The 18,685-nt window shown below is 32.2% G+C and overlaps 2 protein-coding genes and 1 pseudogene across 3 annotated transcripts; all 3 read right to left on the bottom strand.

Annotated features, from left to right (window-relative positions):
- Window positions 1-7,643: 7,643 nt before the first annotated feature.
- On the bottom strand, window positions 7,644-10,643 carry LOC143578534 (uncharacterized protein At4g26485-like). The gene is made up of 4 exons (XM_077062089.1): window positions 10,560-10,643; window positions 9,504-9,726; window positions 8,727-8,925; window positions 7,644-8,075 (listed from the first exon to the last, which is right to left on the bottom strand). Exons 1-4 carry the CDS (start codon window positions 10,641-10,643, stop codon window positions 7,790-7,792), a joined length of 792 nt encoding a protein of 263 aa, XP_076918204.1. The 3' UTR covers window positions 7,644-7,789.
- LOC143578538 (glutelin type-D 1-like) lies at window positions 10,495-14,504 on the bottom strand. Its single transcript, XM_077062092.1, has 3 exons — window positions 14,266-14,504; window positions 11,127-11,847; window positions 10,495-10,812 (listed from the first exon to the last, which is right to left on the bottom strand). The coding sequence occupies exons 1-3, from the start codon at window positions 14,459-14,461 to the stop codon at window positions 10,659-10,661; spliced, it is 1,071 nt and encodes a 356-aa protein (XP_076918207.1). The 5' UTR covers window positions 14,462-14,504; the 3' UTR covers window positions 10,495-10,658.
- Window positions 14,505-16,871: 2,367 nt separating this feature from the next.
- Window positions 16,872-18,572, bottom strand: LOC143578541 (UDP-galactose/UDP-glucose transporter 5-like; annotated as a pseudogene). Its single transcript, XR_013143293.1, has 6 exons — window positions 18,493-18,572; window positions 17,755-17,868; window positions 17,580-17,668; window positions 17,293-17,378; window positions 17,144-17,212; window positions 16,872-17,062 (listed from the first exon to the last, which is right to left on the bottom strand). The product of XR_013143293.1 is annotated as a UDP-galactose/UDP-glucose transporter 5-like (transcript).
- Between the last annotated feature and the right edge of the window lie 113 nt (window positions 18,573-18,685).

Raw genomic sequence — 18,685 nt, 5'->3', positions numbered from 1 at the left:
TACCATGATGATATTAAGATCCTTATGTGCAAAATTCCCTTAAAAAACTTGTTTTATTGCAAAAAAAATCTTCATTCTCCAAGTCAAAGCCCTTGTAATATACTTGACCATACGCTCCTTTCTTAATCTCATCTCCAATCTTCTACCAGAGACCTAAAACATTATAGGTGTAGATTCAATATGCAATAAAAAATTATTCAACTTATAAACTATGCCAAAAATAGACCATTTAAACAAAATACATATATACCAATCACCAGAAGAATCTTGTACTATTTATTACCTTAAATAACCTAATAATGATAAACAACTTTATAAACAATCAGCTTAAATAACATCCATCTGTTCAAGAAAAGATCATCAACAACATCGATACAAAGTAACAATCAATAATCTGTTAGTTGATAAAATCAGAACAATAACAAAAATGGCCTGACCCCAACGCCTTCAGCCAGTGACGGAAGAACCCTAAATCGCCAATTTTGAATGATTTAGAGATGCTGGTAGGGTTTTTTGTGATTGCATCTTCAATCGGCGGTTATATTTTTGATGAGAGAGAAGTGAGACATGGGTATTATAGAAGAATAATACAATTAATTGATAGATTTAATATGCAATAAAGAAGTAGGAGTGAGACTAAAGGTCGTCGGAGGAGAATTGTAACGTTGCCGTCGGTGACCTACTTAACTTTACCGGCGTCTCCTCAGGTTGGTCACAATTACCATTTTGTCCATTATATGTAATATAGATATAGATAATACTTGATTTTATACTTTAAACTCAATTCGTCTCTAAGTTTATGCATCTTATTTAATTTTCATGTGTAAAGAAATAAATGATCCAACAATTTGTCCATCACATGTGACATGACACTTCCACAGGTCCACTTCACTATGATCCACTAAATGACTATACCATACCAGGTGGTTTGTGATTTTTTTCATGGTTTGAAAATGTTATTCAAGTTCTAAATCAATAATCAAACACGAAGTAAACGAAAAATTCTCGTTTATATTAATTAGAAAATATAACTCAAAAAACTGATTACAATTCTCAAACCCTCGGTTTGACTCTTGATGAACCCTAACTCGGTTGCATCTAGATGAACCCTAACTCGGTTACATCTCGTGTGTGTCTCTAGATGAACCCTAACTCAGTTACACCTCACACGTCACAATCTATAATGTCTAACCATGACATGTTTTTATAGACTAACCTAACTTGCTAGGCAAGAGATTACCAATTATAATTACAATACAATTAGGAAACATAATCACTATGACCTACTTGTCAATATTGGTACCTCAAGTTCACCTACTTGTGACTTGGAGTCTGAAATTACTTCCAACAATTATAATATCTAACAATACAATCTTTATATCAAATACTAGTTTGAGGCCCGTATATTACACGGGTAATTGATGAAAATTTTAAACTTTAACTATGAAGTGAATTACAGTCAACAAAATCATCATTTATTGTTAATAAAATTTATATAAAAATTACAGAAATTAGATAAATAAGATTACACAAATATGTTACAATAAGCAAAACTTTTCTTGTAAACTAAATTTGTAATTGTATTGGTTGATATACATTGTTTATCAAAAATCATAATCTTTAGTCCATGTATGCTTGTAACTCTTGTTAAGGTAACATATATGTCTGCTTATAACTCTTGATATAGCCATATATAGTTATCTGTGTGTCAAATAATGTTATTCAAGTACATACCGCGACCCTAGATAAATGATAATATATGTTAGGGCCCAAATTTTATAGTCGGATCTGTGGTCAGCTCAGGATCCTAAATATGCTCGAGATCCCGAATATGTTCAGGATTCTCAGATAAGTTTAGTATCCTGTGTATTAATGCTAATAAATAGATATTTCTCTCTTGGTGTTGATTTATAATTGCAGATATTAATTGTTGATTTAGTCCATGCGAAATACACGGTTGGTGGTTACATAAAACGTGTGGAATGAGTTATAACCGCTAGGATTAAGGGCCAAGTAATGGTTAATGTTCAAATATTGACTATTATGCTGAAATCTCGCACTTATAACTAATATTAGCACGTGTGGGACCATGTTTGATGAGTAACTCCCAAAAGAATCGGTCAAAGACGTGGGATGAACGTGGATAGACTCAAAAGAAGAGTGCCCCAACGGCTATATTGAAAGACTCTTTCAGTTCCGGGATAGTCGAAGAGTTAGTTAAGGATTTTCAGTATAAATAGGCTGCTCTGATCATTTAGAAAAACACATGTAACACACACACTTCACATTCATAGCAATCAGAACTCATTGTAACACTTAGTATTCGAGCAATTATCAGCTCAACCACTTGTAATCGCCCTTTTTGTTATTAATAAAAGAAAAGGTGATAGTTTTCACCGTCCGGGGGTTTTTTGTGCCGGAGATCCTCACGATCAAGGGTTTTTTCCCTCGAAATCAAATCATTGTGTTCACTTTATTCTTGATCAAGCACTCTACCTCACATACTAATTTGATCAAAGATTACTTTGTTAATTTTTAACCGAAGCAATATATATCCATGATACTAACAAAAAAAAATATTCACACACATAAAATGTCATACCTTTTGATCAGTTAATATATATGATGTCATTTGAGATCATTCGGTCATGTTTATCCTAAAAAACATGATTATTTCAAAAAAACAGATTACCTGAACTTTGATGATAAAATCATCCTTAGAGTCTTTAGAATTTGAAATTGATTGATCATGATAAATTATTTGTTGTTATTAGTATACTGCATATGACAAATTTAAATTAATTTTATTTTAACAATGGTATAATCAGGAAACATATAAAACCCAAAATTTAAATATAACAAAATGATTTGTTTCCTTTCATAGGAGTGGAAAATGACAAAGAAGTAACAACATTAAAGTCATGTTCAACTAAAAGTAACTTAAAAAAAATTGTCTATAGCTTTATTATTTTGAATATAAACTTTAATAGACACTTTAATTATGTATTACACATGTAACACTAACATAACATCAAATTGTTGTGTTTGTATAAAAATAAATTACTAAGTTAATATAATATTGAAATGTTGTAAATAATTGATGAAAACGATATAGGTTTCCATATCCTAAATGAATTTTGGAAAGCTAAAATATAGTAGAAAACGACTGAAACATATTTTTTGGTTTAAAAATTTGAATGCTTTTAATTAAGCAATTTGTCTTATAAGACATATTAAATTAAATATATTTAAATGTATAAAAAATAGTATAAATCAAATCATAAAATATATGTTTCTGGAACATTTCTGTCTGAGTTATGAAATAAAAATTTTAAAAACTAATTATTGATCTTCTTGTTGCTAATCATTTATACTACACAAAAACGTTATATAAATAAATGATAGATAATTCATATAGTAAATCGTTACTCATATGAATTATAATTATAATATTCAACTTCAATAATTTAATGCTAAACACCAAGATGTATATAATATGTATTCTTCATGTTTGCGATATTTATATAAAATGTTTGGAGAAATTAAGAAAACACACATTTCTTGAGTTCAAATACATATGAGAAAATTTTAAATCCAAATTTGAAACTAATCTTATGTAAAAAATTATGCACGTCTGCTCCAATCCCAGTTTAAAAACAAGTTATAATTTACTATGATTTTAATTACCTATGTTTTAAAATTTATTTTAATCTGTAACTTCAATTTTGATATTTCCTTGTTTTCTTATCTTTCACCATTAATATTAACGAATGAATCTAATATGATTAACATACAATAAAAATAAACTTGAATTTATATATTGAAATAACTTAAAATACAAGGATCATATGTTGAAATGTTGAAAAAAGGATGAAGAGGGCTATAAGAGTTACTCGTGGCAAAAATAGGTAGTTATTTATTAGAATAGATAGATTGAACGTGGTAATTCACACAAATATGTAGCACTTTATTAGCAAAGCGTATGTCGGTTTTCTTTTTTATTTAAATTAAGTTAAAATACTAGTTAACTTGATCGAAATCCATATTTTAGTAACGCTTTTTACTTAATTTTTAAATCTATATTTAGGGTATGTTCGACAAAACTAGCTGCTGGCTGTAAGCTGAAAGCTGGAAGCTGGAGGCTGAAAGCCGGTAGCTGAAGGCTAGAAGCTGGTAGCTGTTAGCTGTAACTTTTTAAATTTATTTAGGTGTTTGGCAGAGTAGCAGAAGCTTTTAATAAAATTAGATGGGTGCCCGCGTGATGCGGCGGATTGGGCACACAACCTAACATCAACCGCATAATCAGTGTCGGTACATGATTCACCTGATGACAGTGCATACATAACCTGAATGCAGACGTGTAATTCATGGAAAGGCAGTAAGCGTGTAACTGATGGCGAAAATCAAGAAACAAAGCTGAAATATACAGTAATTTCAAATAGATAATTTTTAAACCAACCTATTTTGATATGAATCCCTCTCTGAACATGCACTGTTCTAATCTGAAACGTGTTCTGACCGGACCCATTTTGACTCAAAAGCGTACCGATACGAACCGAACTAATTTAACCATTTTTGTTTCGACTCGTTCTGGTCCTAATTTGGTCTTACACATGACTCAAGTTCATCTGACTCGACTCCTAATTTGGTCTTACACATGACTCGAGCTCACCTGACTCGACTTGTTACCGATCCTAACCGATAATCACATATTATGTTACTTTTTTAAAGTTAAAGAAGTATAACAGTATCATACTCAAATTAAAGAGAATAAAATGCTCGCTTTTATGATGTAATTTGTTTAAAAATATATTAACGTGTGAAAAAGTTATGGCCCCTAAAAAAGTCGTGGGGTAGTTAGTTTTGAATAATGGTTGAATATGTAACTATTATATAAATTAACAAAAGTTGATAGAAGTTCAAGTACTAAACTTGTAAATTCAAATGAAAAGCTTGTAGCTAGCTTTTTCTCAAACGCTACCAATACTAGCGTTTAAATATGGAGCTTTTTCAACCAATCTAGAAGCTTGAAACTACTCAACCAAACAAAGTTTTTATTAAATATAGCTTGAAGCTTGAAGCTCCTAAAAGCTTCTTGCCAAACATACCCTTAATATGTTATTATAACAGCTAGTTTGACGGAATTTCATGTTTTAATGGTTTTTATAATCTAATGTTAAGTTTAATGACAACTTTTTACATAATAATAAGCTTTTTATTCGTTTGACTTTTATGTGAACATTGGTCACACGTATCAAACATTTTTTGCTTCTGCTTTGTATGGTACACGATGAATTACACTTTCCTCTTACGTAAAATGCTAACACCATAAAAAATTCAAATATTTAATAAGAATGAATATACAAAAATTATATGTTAATCAGTATAATTTACTAATAAAACCAAGAATGATCACAATCTAACAACTTTGTGGTTGTTTTATTTCATCATGAGTTTTGTTTGACTTTTATTGTCATTTGAATGACTTTTATGGTGTTGGACACTTTAAATAAATACCTTGGACGGCCGAAGAATAACAAGCGAGGGACAAGTTAAATTCGGTGGGTCAAGGTTTGATTTAAATATTAATTAAGTTACTTTTTATATTGGTGATTAAAAATTTAAAAGTCGGTTATAAGTTATAACCTAAAATCAAAAACATAATTAAAATTTAAGGCATATAGAAATTAGAAAGCCTGATGAACCGGTTTGGCAAATGTTTGGGTTTAGGCCCAAATACTTTCAGTTTTTTGGTCCAAATTTGTTATTTTGAATTGAAGATAAAAGTTTTTGGTAAAGCTTGAACAAACACAGATAACTGATATTAAAATGTAGCATTAGTATAATAATGATGAATGTACAAAAAAAAATATATGTTAATATGCATCAAGTTACTAAATATATAAATAGTAACAACGTAAAACTAATACTCTGATTTAAGAAAACTGAATTTTGCGGATATTTTTATATGGAATAATAAAAGTTTTGGTTAAGATTTAATAAAAAAAGATGATTAGAATTATCACACAACATTATGAAGAATTCATATAATAATGATTATACAAAAAGTATTTGTTATTATATGTGTAGTTACTAAATATGTAATAAGTAAATAATAAAAAAAATATATAAAATTGCTTTAAGCATACAAAAAAACAGTTATGAGTTTATCTTTGATGCATTAAAGTACACTTTTTAAAAGATAAAAATAGTAATTTTTGAAAAATAGTAATTTTTGAATATTTAATAGTATGTCGATCAAACCTAAAAGGCAATGACAGAGTTTATAGATAGTTTTGGTGATAAATAAAATTTTCACTTTCTAACTAAACGATAGGATAGTGAAAAACCAAGAATGATCACTATCAAAGTATAACTTAATGTTTGTTTTATTCCATCGTGCGTTTGGCTTTTGATTTGTATTGTCATTTGAATAACTTTATGTTGTTTGTATTGGAATTCAAATATAATTTATACCATATCTCTTCCTAGTTTATTCCTATCTTCTAGCAATTGTATTTGAATATTATTATGCTTCCTCATTCTTTTTTCTTGTATTTATAGGGATCGATTTCCCTATTGCAAAGATTACATTTAATATAATATAACACCTTTGATATCATAGAAATCTTCAGATTGACACTTTGACTATAAATATCTTCGACGACTAAAGACCGAAAATAGTTCAGGGGAAGGTTAAATTCCATGACCGGAACGATCTACATAACCAATTTAATTGAATGCTCTTATGACAATGTCTATTCACTTGAACCATAGTCAAAATTTTCTAGTTTTTTTCTTCAGCAATTTTGATTTTATAAAATTCAGACTCGATATTTTGTTTATTTTTTGTTTCATATTTTGTTAACATTAAAACGTACCAAAAATATAAATAGTTTCATTTTTTGTTTTAATGCTCAAATTATATTTACTACGACATCATACATCTTTTAAAACCATTTTTCAGTTATAAAAACATTTTTTAAACCCAAAACACAATTTAAGTTAGGCAGATAGAAAGCCTGAATGCCTGATAAAACGGTTGTGGAGCCGTTTTTTCAAGGTCATCAGTTAGCCGCTCTTAACCGGTTACCACTATGAGCTTGGGTCCAAAATTTCATTATTCTAGATGAACCAAAAACTATTAAAAAAAATTATCAATTGATATTAAGCAAATCACAACTTAAAAGAACAACAAAAGTTCCAACAAGCTATAACTAGTTGTTAACACGAGAGTTGGATAATGGGTTAAAATAGGTTCGGGTCAATCGTGTTGAATCTGGTTGGCAAACCATCAAAGCATTCTTTTGGCCAGTTTTCTGATTTTATAATCATTTAATGTGTTAGAATAGAAATTATCCAACTCCATAGCCACATTTGATGCAACTTGAAAGCATCCATGGGCCTCCTGATGTGCCTTTTTAAAGGGGTCGTTTGATCCAGTTATTGCTGCTGTTAGTGTTTTATATACTCCACAGAAACTACTGCTGATACTAACAGGTTAAACAATAGTGTCACATACAGTTAAATCGAGCCGGCCCAGATACGCCTACGTGGGGGGTGTAGTCAATGTCAATTCATCATTTTTAACATCTACAAAATCAAAACCGAACATGAAACTTTGGTTTCATTCGGATCCACTTTGAAAGCAAATGTTGTAGCTCAGCAGAATCCATCTGCTACATTCACACACACTTGTAATACCATATTTCGATACAGTTTGGTGTTAAAAGTACGAATAACCGTAGGAACAAATGCACATAAAATCAGTGATGTTTAAAAACCAAACCTAGGGGCATTCGCTAACCCTGAACTTGAAGGTAACGCTTTCTCCTAAATTGAAAGTTGGATCAGCATATGCACCATGAGCTCTCTTCGGCTCATATCCCCGGTAAATGTTCTTGTAAAACCGCGTCTTCTCACACACAACCAAATCAATCTTCTTAGCTTTATTAACCAAATCCCACTTGTCATAAGGTTCACCAATCTTGTGACTCACATGAATCTCACCATTCTCCTTCTTTAAAAGCATTTTAGCATTCTTCAAAAACCCTTTCACTAACTCCTTGTTCATTCTGCGTTGTTAACAACAATTGAATCAAACAAACAAACATACACGAGCAGGGGGTTTGTTCGTTTAAATTTAACCACAAATGAACAAACATCAACACTCAAAACAAACGAACTTACTTATCGATGTTCGTTAAGAAAATGAACATGTTTTTATTCGTTTATGTCCGTTGATCAATATTCTAAACGAACAGTTCATGGATATAAAGAAACACAAATAAGTATAAAAAGTAAATGTGAATAACCAAATCAAATTAAAGTCTAAATTACTAACAACATCATTACATCTATTATTTTAAAAGTAAACACATAAACTTAAAATATGAAAATTAATATGATCCTAAAATAATATTAGGAATAGATAAACACGCGGACATACATAATATAAGCGAATGCTCACAAATGAAGCATGTTCTCATGTCCGTTCATTTAATGAATGAAGAAAAGTTTGTTCAATTATTAAATGACCATACATACTCAAACTTCCTGTCGAACGGGGCACAAAATGTTCGGTTTGTTTACATGCCCACAAACAAATGAACAAACAAGCACTCCGTAAAATGTTCGGTTTTATCCATTTTTGCCGCTTAAAATATGATAATCTAACAGTGAAATCAAATGGAAAATGTTGAACAAGATTAGCCATTGTTACATACTTGATTTGGCAGCCATTGTCTTCCGGGAACCGGAAGCCAACATGAGGGAAGTTGTAGACGATACGGTTGAAGCGCTGCGTGGTGAGGAAAAAGTGGTTGCCCATGGTGGTGGCATCCACACCATAGAGCACCACCGCACCCCTGTCCTCAAGTTCTTTGATATTATCACTCGCGTTGCCATACTTGTTCACCAGTTCCTCTGTTACTCCAATTTGTTAGGGCCCATGTTAAATAAATGGGTCATGTTCGTGAGTTGGCTGGTCCAACCCGACACGGACCTAAAAAGACACACGAACTCAAACATGACCCGTTTAACCAGAAATTTTCTTTTAAAAGAAATTATTGTTTTCACACTTAAAATTTACATTTTAATTTTAAGACATTATGTTAACTTATTTTTTTGGTAATATTAAAAAAAATTGACATAAAAAATAAATAGACAATGTAAAAATATATAATAAAGAGTAAATGGGGTTTAAACTTGGACCCGTTTATATCAAACCCAAACCCGTGAATTTCGTATTAAGACGTGTCAGGTTTTCATGTTGCGTCTGGCGTATGAACAAGTGGCGTGGTATTTATTTTTTTGTTGTTTTTATGTATTAATTAATTTGAATTTAAAAAAAAAATACAAATTTATATAAAACACTTCCATTTTAGTTATTTTATTTGAATTTTAAAATTTGGCATAAGAGACTGAAACTAACATGTAATTTACGGGTGGGTTGATCCAAAGACGACCCGTAAGCAAACAAAAACCCGTGAAGTTGGTGTTACGTTGGGTATCGAGGGTGGTGGCGACGATGTTCCGGGCAGATCCGAAAGCTCGTGCCAAGCTGCAGAGGGAGAAGGAGAAGTCACCTTCTCCAACCAGGACTATTTTATCGGCTGACGAGTACTGCCCTTTACTCTTTACTTCCTCCTCATCGGATGATGATGATGATGATGAAGAAGAAGATAATCCGACATCGGATTCTTGTGTTGCTGCCGATGTTGATATCTTTTTTTGTTAAATATTTAAACATCTATCTTTTGAATACTCTTCAAACTTTGTGGTGGTGGACAATGGTGGTGGTGGCCGATCGTGGGTGGTGGGGGTACACGATGGTGGTGGTGAACGATGGGTGGTGGTTGTGGTGGACAGTGGGTGTTGGTTAGGTGTGGTGTTTTAACCCTCTGCAGACCTTAGAAGTTCTCAAGTCTACACCAAGAAGAGATGGCGCTGACTTTCAGCAGCTGCAGATGGCAATGTCTACGCGTGGTCTGCGCGGCGCAAATAAAAGAGGTTGCGCAGATCTTTTTTAGAAAATAAAGTTCAACACCTAAAAGACAATTTTAGACAATAGTTTGATAGTCTAATCCCACCATCTTGTTATGAGGAAAACACGCTATCCGAAGACCCACTACGCTGAAACCTAATTACGATAGGATTCGAGCTCTAGTTACTTGACATCCACGGGCCTCCTGCTGTGCCTTTTTAAAGGGGTTGTCTGATCCAATTATTGGACGAATGGCAAGAATGAACTCGGAGTGGCATATGTTTATCTCGTTTTCTAGTTTATCTTCTAAATTGTATGGTGTAAATAGAATTGTCGTTGAATTGTTTAGTTGAGGTGAATATGTTTCGATTAAAGAAAATCATAGGCTTTAGACTGAATCATTCAATTCATCCATTCAAATAGAAATCATCCACTTGATTAAGCTATTTTAAAACAGAAAAAATGGTAAAAGATTAAGCTATTTTAAAACAGAAAAAATGGTAAAAAGGTGAGAGGGTAAAAGATACTATGAAATAAAGAAAGTACCATAAATTTGCAATCACCAAAAACAAACCAAAAATCTTTGAAGCCAAACAAAAACATCCATAATCCAGATATTATTATTATCAACTAAGCAGAATATACTCAAAAGCATCATCCATCAAAAGACTTATCAATTTGATGGAGCAAAGAAGATCTCACTGTTCATCCTCTTTGAACGGAACGTCTTCTCCACCTCGGGTGTCACATTGAACGAAGCCTGCAAAACCTCGGGAGACAACGCCTTCCACACTGATGTTCTTCCAGCCATGTGAGTGAATATCGGGCTGTCATATATTAAACACATATTTACTTATTAGTAATCACATTTAATACTATGATATATATTAAACAGCATATTAAAAATTAACTATGTAAATAATTGGATCGTTTAGGCTCACACAGGCCAACCCAATCTTGCTAAGTAAAGCTCGGGCTCAAGATAAACAAGTCAAGTCACCAAACTACCCGACTGATATGCCCTCAACAAAGCCCGCTTCAGCCCATACAAAAATGACATTTACTCAACCCGCCAGACCAGCCCGTTTTAACAAATGAGCAATTGGGTTATAGCAATTGGATTAAGAAACAGAAGACTTACTTGGGAGTAGAGATAATGGAGAACCATTCCAACCCATCATTATCAGAAATCTTGGAAACAACAAAGAACCGAGGAACAATGAACAAATTCCCAGCTTTCACAGTCGTTTCAAGAACTCGTTTCCCATCAACACCAACAATCTGGGCCCGCCCGCTGCCCCTAACAATGTAAGTCACTTGAAGTGCAGAATCACACGAAAAACCAGGCGAACACATAGCATTACCATCCAACCTCACAAGATCAGCACCCAAACCAACTTCACCAACCAAAGGCAAGTTCTTGGTGTTCAAAACAACCACACGACCACCACCCTTAATGTCAACATCCAATGGTGCATCTAAACAGTTCAAAGCCATCCCATTACGATGGTCTTTATTGGGCTCAGGCATTTTAGCACCAGCATCAACTTTAATGATTCCGTTATCTTTCTGGTTCCCGACTAGTGATTTGGCAGTGGATTCATCTACATCCCATGCACGACACACAAATTCCATTGAAAAGCCGGTGAAGATGCCATTGGAACCAGGTAAGAAGAAGTCGGTGAACGATCCTGGCTTGTGGGCAGTTTTGGTGTCACCTAAGAAAAGGACTTGGAGCTCGGTGTCTTCTTTGTTGTACCACCATGTGACTACACCAAATGGGAGGGCAATTGCATCACCTGTTTTGATTGCTAAGACTTTTTCTTCTTTCTCGGGTAGAACAATGCCAGCAACTCCATTGCCTAAGGGAAATTGTATGATGTTTTCAGATTAACAAGGCAAATTTAAACAGGTTACAGAATATATATGAATTGTGCAGAATCTATGTATGAAACATAACATATCATAACAAGATATCAAAAGGATTCAACAATTAACCTAACATATGGGATCACATTGGTAGGCAATGAAAACAGGATTAATAATTTAACAGTTGATTTTCCACTAAATAACTTCCAAGAAATTTAAAGATTGAATATTGAGCCATGTGTTTCATGTTTTCCATCTTAGTTGATAAAATATAAACAAAAATTAATTATTTTTTTTTTGAAAACTATATGTTTATAAAAGGTGAATGGATAGATCATTATCTGCCAGCACAGAATCAATTCAGAGAAAGGTAGTGATGATTAATCTAATAATATTCCAGATCACTTTTGGATTCAATCAATTTAAAATAAAATATATGATTAATCAATAATATTAATACATATCAATCACTAATTAAACAATTATAAGAACGTGAAGGATTAGAAGGATATAATATATCAATCACCAGCTACTCCATTACCTAAGGGAAATTGTATAATTTTCAGATTAATAAGACAAATTTAAACAAATTGCAAGGTTTGAGTATGAAATTATAATAAATATGAGTTGTGCTGCATCCATGTAGGGCCGTCCAAACCGCTCGTCGCTCGAACTTGCTCGCCGCTCGCTCGAAAATTGCTCGAAAAATGCTCGCTCGTTTTTTCGCTCGATTGAAAATGAGCCGCTCTGCTCGGTTCGGTTTGTAAACGAGCCAAGCAACGAGCAAGGGTCTGCTCGGTTCGGTTCGGCTCGAATATTTTTAATTTATTTTATATATAATTATATATGAACAAATATATAAATATATAGACAAAACATATAAGCTTACAATTATTTTTACCCCTTTAAAATTTTCATATTCCATCAATTTTATAGTTTTATTTGTTCGATTCAAGTTTTTAGCATACTAAAAGTTTGTTTACATGATCATTATATCTCACTATAAACTTACTTTTAATAGAAATTTACCATATATTACATGTTTGTCTAAAAACTACTAATTTATTTATAAAATATATATTATTTACAAACTTCAAATTTGTTTCTTATTGAAAATTTTAAATTGAAAACTAAATAAATAATGCTCGAAATCGCTCGATGTTGGATCGAAAAATGCTCGATTCGATTTTGGCTCGTTTCGGTTTTCACTCGGTTCGAATTTCAGCCGTTCGGTTCGGTTCGGTTGTAAACGAGCCAAGCAACGAGCAGCCCTTCGCTCGGTTCGGCTCGGCTCGTGAACAGCCCTACATCCATGATCGAAACAAAACAAGTATCATCACAAGATATTAATAAATTATCCTACTGTGAAAAGAGATGAAATCCGGTTACTGATTAGAAGCATGGCCTAAACAGCTATGATTATCAAACCTAATCATCATAACTAGGGCACATTTTTTGACACGGACCTGTGAAACGAAACAAACTTGGGTTTGGGCTAACAGGTTTCGTGTCTTAAACGGGCCGATTAAATTTGTGTTGAAACAAGTTCGTGTTTGTGTTTGGAAAAGTCACGATTAATTAGCGTGTAATTCAGAACCATGATGATCCACAATATCATCCAAACTCGCTATAGAAATCTGTACCTTAAAGAAGGTAAGCAACATACGATTGATCTAAACGATTAACACGAATCGAAACTACCAGTCACATATAAATTATGTGTGCATGTCAGTCTAATCTAAGCAGATGCCAGGAATAATAATAACGAATCAAGCAATCAAAAATTCGATTTAACGGTAACTGAAATCAAAATCAAACAGCTAAGATTAAACAATTCACAAATTCATCCGAATATTGAAGAACATAAGCAACATACGACTGATTAACACAAATCGAGATATCAATCACGTATAACAAATCAGCCTAATCTAAACAGATATCAATGATAATCACAACAACAACAACAAATCTAGCAATCATAAGTTCGATTAACCGTAACTAAAATCAAACAGCTAGAATTACAAAACCTAATCATGATCAGAATCACAAATTAAACAGCTACGATAGTACGATTAGAACCACAACAATTTAACAAATTCTTCTTCGAAATTTCGCAATTGAAATCTGTACATTAACATGAACAATTAACACAAATCAAAACTATCAATCCCGTAACAAACACGTGTCCTTTCACTCTAATCAAACACCTACGATCACAAAATCACCAAAACAACACAATTGAGATATATACCTTCACAACAAACACAAAACTGATTAACAGTAATCGAAATCAAGTTACCGATCTAAACGATTAATACGATTCAAAACTATCAATCACGTAACAATTAAGTATGTATGCGTCTCGTAAATCAGTCTAATCTAAACAAATAATAATAATAATAATAATATACCTTGCAGAACGTAAGCAACCTTAGCGGAATCGGAGTACCGCGGTAAGGCGAGACCGTTCTTCTGGAGGAAGAGTTTACCGGCACCGATATTGCCTTGCTTGAGCATGGGAAGGTCGTTAGGGCACCATGCATGGTACGATCCACCGGCTCCTCCGTACAATTGCTTAGCCAATTTCGGTGATAGATCTATATCCATTGCCGGAATAAGAGACTTGATCGGTTACAGTTAGTGAGAGTGTTTGGCTATTTGATGATGATGAGTTTGTTAGTTTGGTGGAGGGGTGTATTTATAGTGGAACATGACTACGTGGATGAAGGGCAAGTTATCGTGGAGAGTCGATCTGGTAAATGAATTTGAATTATTCACAAATACCTTTTTCTATTTTTAGTTATCTATACATAATTTATTTAAATGACTAATTATTAACTTTTTAATATATAGATATTTAATGTTTACGTCAATGAGTTGGTGGTAGAGTTGTGATCGACGTTCGATTCCTGATCCCAACATTTAGTTTCAGATGCACCGTGGTGATGATGAGATACTAGGCGAGTAGATGGCTTTTCATTAGTTGTGCTTTCGGGCGTTGGCATTAGGTGATGAATTTTTCCCGGATCGAAAGACGAGTATATCTGGATGTGGTGAATTTAACCAATAACTCATTTGGATGGTTAATTGGCAGTACAAAAAAAAGATATTGAATACTTGTATTTTTTTTGTTTTAATTGGTTGTGTGACAGCTTAACTTACTCAATTTAATTTGCTATTAAAACAATGCATAATGATTTAATTAATAAATAAAAGCACTTTGTGGCGTCAATATCAAGTATGTATGGTGGATGTTGATAACTACTATATAAAAAATGTGTAATGGTTTAACAAATAATACAATTATTATTTAATCCTTTTTATTTAATAAAAAGTGTGAAATATGGTTTGAGTGGTTAAGACTTATTTGAGCGCATTTCCTCGTTGAGTAGTAGCGTCTAAAGGGACAATCTGTCTTTTGACGCTAGTATCCCAATCGTGTAATGGTGTATGGCACCTTTTTTGACAATGTGGAATGAGGCGTTAACCCACAACTACATAGTCTAAAATCAATTCGAGTGTATTAAAAGATGTTTTGACTTTTGAGGCTCGTAGTTTTATATTTTATATATAATAAAAACTTGATGACAAATAAATAGGTGCATTTAATTTCTGTATACTATAATACATTTAATGCATTTAATATTTTATGATTCTTAATATTAAAAATAAATTAAATACTATTTTGACATATAATGAAACGAATTTGTAAACATATCCAACAAAAATATATTCTTCATATATATATACTTTTAAATGGAAATTGATAAGATTGTAGAACTAAACTAGAGGATAAGATATTCGTTAAAATCCAAACCTGATAGATTAATTTTGTAAAAGTACTAATTTGATTGGATGATTATCTATTTGATTGAATTTTAAACTTTTACAAGATAAATAAATTTCAGCAGTGAGATCCATACATGAAATTAGCCAGATAATAACTAAAGTAATTAAATAACATAGTATGTAAATACAAAAAATCGTCGTTCCAAAAAAAATTAAGCTATTTAGTAATAATCACTCTAGTTGGTTATACGTTTAAAGTTGTTTGTGTTTAATGTAACACTATAAAAGTAAATGTACATATAAAGCCATTTAAACATGTTATATTAAAAAAAAAACTGATGATTTAAATAATACATACATTGTTATTCTAAAAAGAAAATATATTTATAAGCTAAGATATAACTCATATAAAACATGCATTTCACCTAAATTGCCTTAAAGAAACAATTTGTTATTCTAGGGACAAATTTATGACGCTTGAGTAAACACTTTGGACATACTAAGTAAGTTTCAAAAGTTGAGAGAACTTTTACCTACCACATTGATCATTCTTGAATATACTTTATGAGAGCATTTCAAAAACTCAAAAGCCCTCTCCAAAAATATTATTATTTGATAATGTAACACCCACAAACGCCAATATATCTAACGCCCTCTCAAAGACTTCATTTTTTAAAGGAGGGGGGGATGAGGTTCTAGATTGGGTCCTTGAGTTTTCTCACGTATGATGGATTTCTTTCTAAGAGTGAAATGAAGGTAATCCGGTGAGTCAGTTGTCCGTCAATAATCTAAATGGTCGTTAAAAATAATCAACACCCTCAAACCTTTCTCAAAACAATTCATTCCATCGCACCTTATTTTTTTCACATCAACATACTTTTACATGCATTTCTTATAACTACTTAATTTATTTTAACAAACAATTAAGGCATATGAAGCTTTTAATATCGTATAAATATATGTAATTTATCAACATACTTTTGCATGCATGTCTTGTATTATTTGATCATAGTTTACACAAGATAATGTCTTTTATGTTGATTGTATGCTAGGCGTTTCCTAAGAGAGAAAAACAACATACGACCGCAGAACACAAGGGCCGGTGTGTCCTTCGAATTTCCTTTGAACTAAACAGAAGAAATTCTTTTCTATAACGAATTGACGTTGCTTCACTTGAGAACGCACCAACCAGTTATAGCTTAAAAAAAGAGTTATTGCTTTATAAATCATAAACCATAAACATATTTGAAAACTGTTGAATTTACAAGTCCTAAAAAATAAAACAAAAATAAGCTTGTATCAAACGATTGTCTTCAATGGAAGAGTCGCTTCTTCATCCGACTTATGTGATGAAGGTAACTGTTTCTCGGGTTTCCTTCTCAAGAAACCCCTTGCATAGAGTGAACCAAACACAATAACCTGCAAAAAAATTAATATAATTTTTAAAAATTAAATTATAACTGAGAAAAATATAATTTTAACACATAAACGGGTGCTTACGGCTCCAATGCCTTGTTCCACACTAAGAGGGTGCGCAAACCACACGCACGACAACAATATGCTCACTAACTACAATATTTAAAATAAAATGTAAATAAATATATATTTAAAAATAAAACACAACAGAAATAATTAAGAGTTTAATTTACTTGTCTAGTTGTCATTATTGTAGCGAATGTAAAAGCGCCAATGTGCGTATCGTGTAAGATATGAAGAATTGACTTGCTGTTGCAACCTGCAATTAAACAGGTAAGATAATTAATCAACTATAAAACAAAACACTTACCAAATCAAAAATCACAGATTAACTTTTAAAGGGTTTAATAAAAACTGTGTTTAAGATTAATACTTTATACACATTTGTTGTTTTAGAATCAAAGATTATGGTCAGGGGTATGTAGGTAAATTACACATACAACCGGATAATCAAACTTACAGTTGAAAGCAATGCAATGTCAAAGAAACAATCATTGTAACGCAATACAAAATCTATCGCCATGAGAAGATTGCCCTGCAGCATTAAACCTAAGAAAAAAAACAAATTAAATGTAAAAGTTTATAACTTTAATTTTTTAAAACGAAGAAATTAGTTACAAGTTGAAGACTCTCACCGGTTAAACTAAGTATGCAAGAACACAGAGTAGTGTAGAAAAATTTGGTTGTAAATTCCCATATCATAACCTTTAAATAATTTATCTTGAAAGGTGCTAGTAAATCCATCAAACCTGAACAAAAAAATGATGCTAATAATAAACGAACCATCAATGATATCACATAATACATTAGATGTGTGTTTAGGCTTGAAACGGATCGAACAACCATGAATAGGACATGTTTGTGTTCGTTTGTTTAACTTCAACCGAGCAAAAGACCGAACACAGATAGTTAAACGAACAGGGTTTTCTTGTTCGTTGATGTCCGTTTGTTCATAGTATTAAGCGAATGGTTCACGAACATAACTGAACAGAGATGAACAAACATAATCGATCGTACGCCAATGAAAATTAAACGTGAACATCAATTGGTCGGCCCTAAATAATTAATAAAATTAGATTAAATTGTATGGATATAAAAACTTAACTAGATATATAAACAAACAAACTTGAACACACATAAACTAACAAACGTTCATAAACTAACGTTTACAAACCTAAATGAACGAACAAGACATGTGTTCATGTTCGTTCGTTTAGCTAAATAAGCGAGCACAAACAAACTTTCCGTCCGAACGATTCACTAAATGATCGGTTCTTTTACAAGCCTATGTGCATTTAAACTAGGTTTCATTTATACGTTAAATAGAATATAATTTAATCAATTTATATACAATTTAAGAGTATGTAAAATACCCTAAATAACCGATCATCAACGACACTCCCCAAACCGTACTTTCCCTTTCTTTGCGGTATGGACTTAACTCATTTGCTCCCTATAATTAAAAAGAAAAAAGATATTATAATAACTTATTTCTTGATGTTTTCAAAATGGCAAAAGTGAAATTACACCAGGAGCAGAAGGGTAAAAGTGTAATGTTTTACCGGA

This window comes from Bidens hawaiensis, unplaced genomic scaffold, assembly GCF_021521415.1.
Source record: "Bidens hawaiensis isolate Kalapana, Puna unplaced genomic scaffold, B.hawaiensis_p1.1 tig00029289_1, whole genome shotgun sequence".
NCBI classification, from domain to species: Eukaryota; Viridiplantae; Streptophyta; class Magnoliopsida; order Asterales; family Asteraceae; genus Bidens; species Bidens hawaiensis.
This window is presented reverse-complemented; position numbering and strand designations above follow the sequence as displayed.

Coding starts and splice junctions, on each gene's coding strand:
- LOC143578534 (XM_077062089.1), bottom strand. CDS start 10,643: ATGATGCTTTTGAGTATATTCTGCTTAGTTGATAATAATAATATCTGG. Junction 9,727..10,559: donor TTTGGCTTCAAAGATTTTTG/GTTTGTTTTTGG, acceptor TAACAAAAAAAG/ATATCAACATCGGCAGCAAC. Junction 8,076..8,726: donor GACAATGGCTGCCAAATCAA/GTATGTAACAAT, acceptor TTAACAACGCAG/AATGAACAAGGAGTTAGTGA.
- LOC143578538 (XM_077062092.1), bottom strand. CDS start 14,461: ATGGATATAGATCTATCACCGAAATTGGCTAAGCAATTGTACGGAGGA. Junction 11,848..14,265: donor GGTTGCTTACGTTCTGCAAG/GTATATTATTAT, acceptor AATTTCCCTTAG/GCAATGGAGTTGCTGGCATT. Junction 10,813..11,126: donor TCCATTATCTCTACTCCCAA/GTAAGTCTTCTG, acceptor AATATATGACAG/CCCGATATTCACTCACATGG.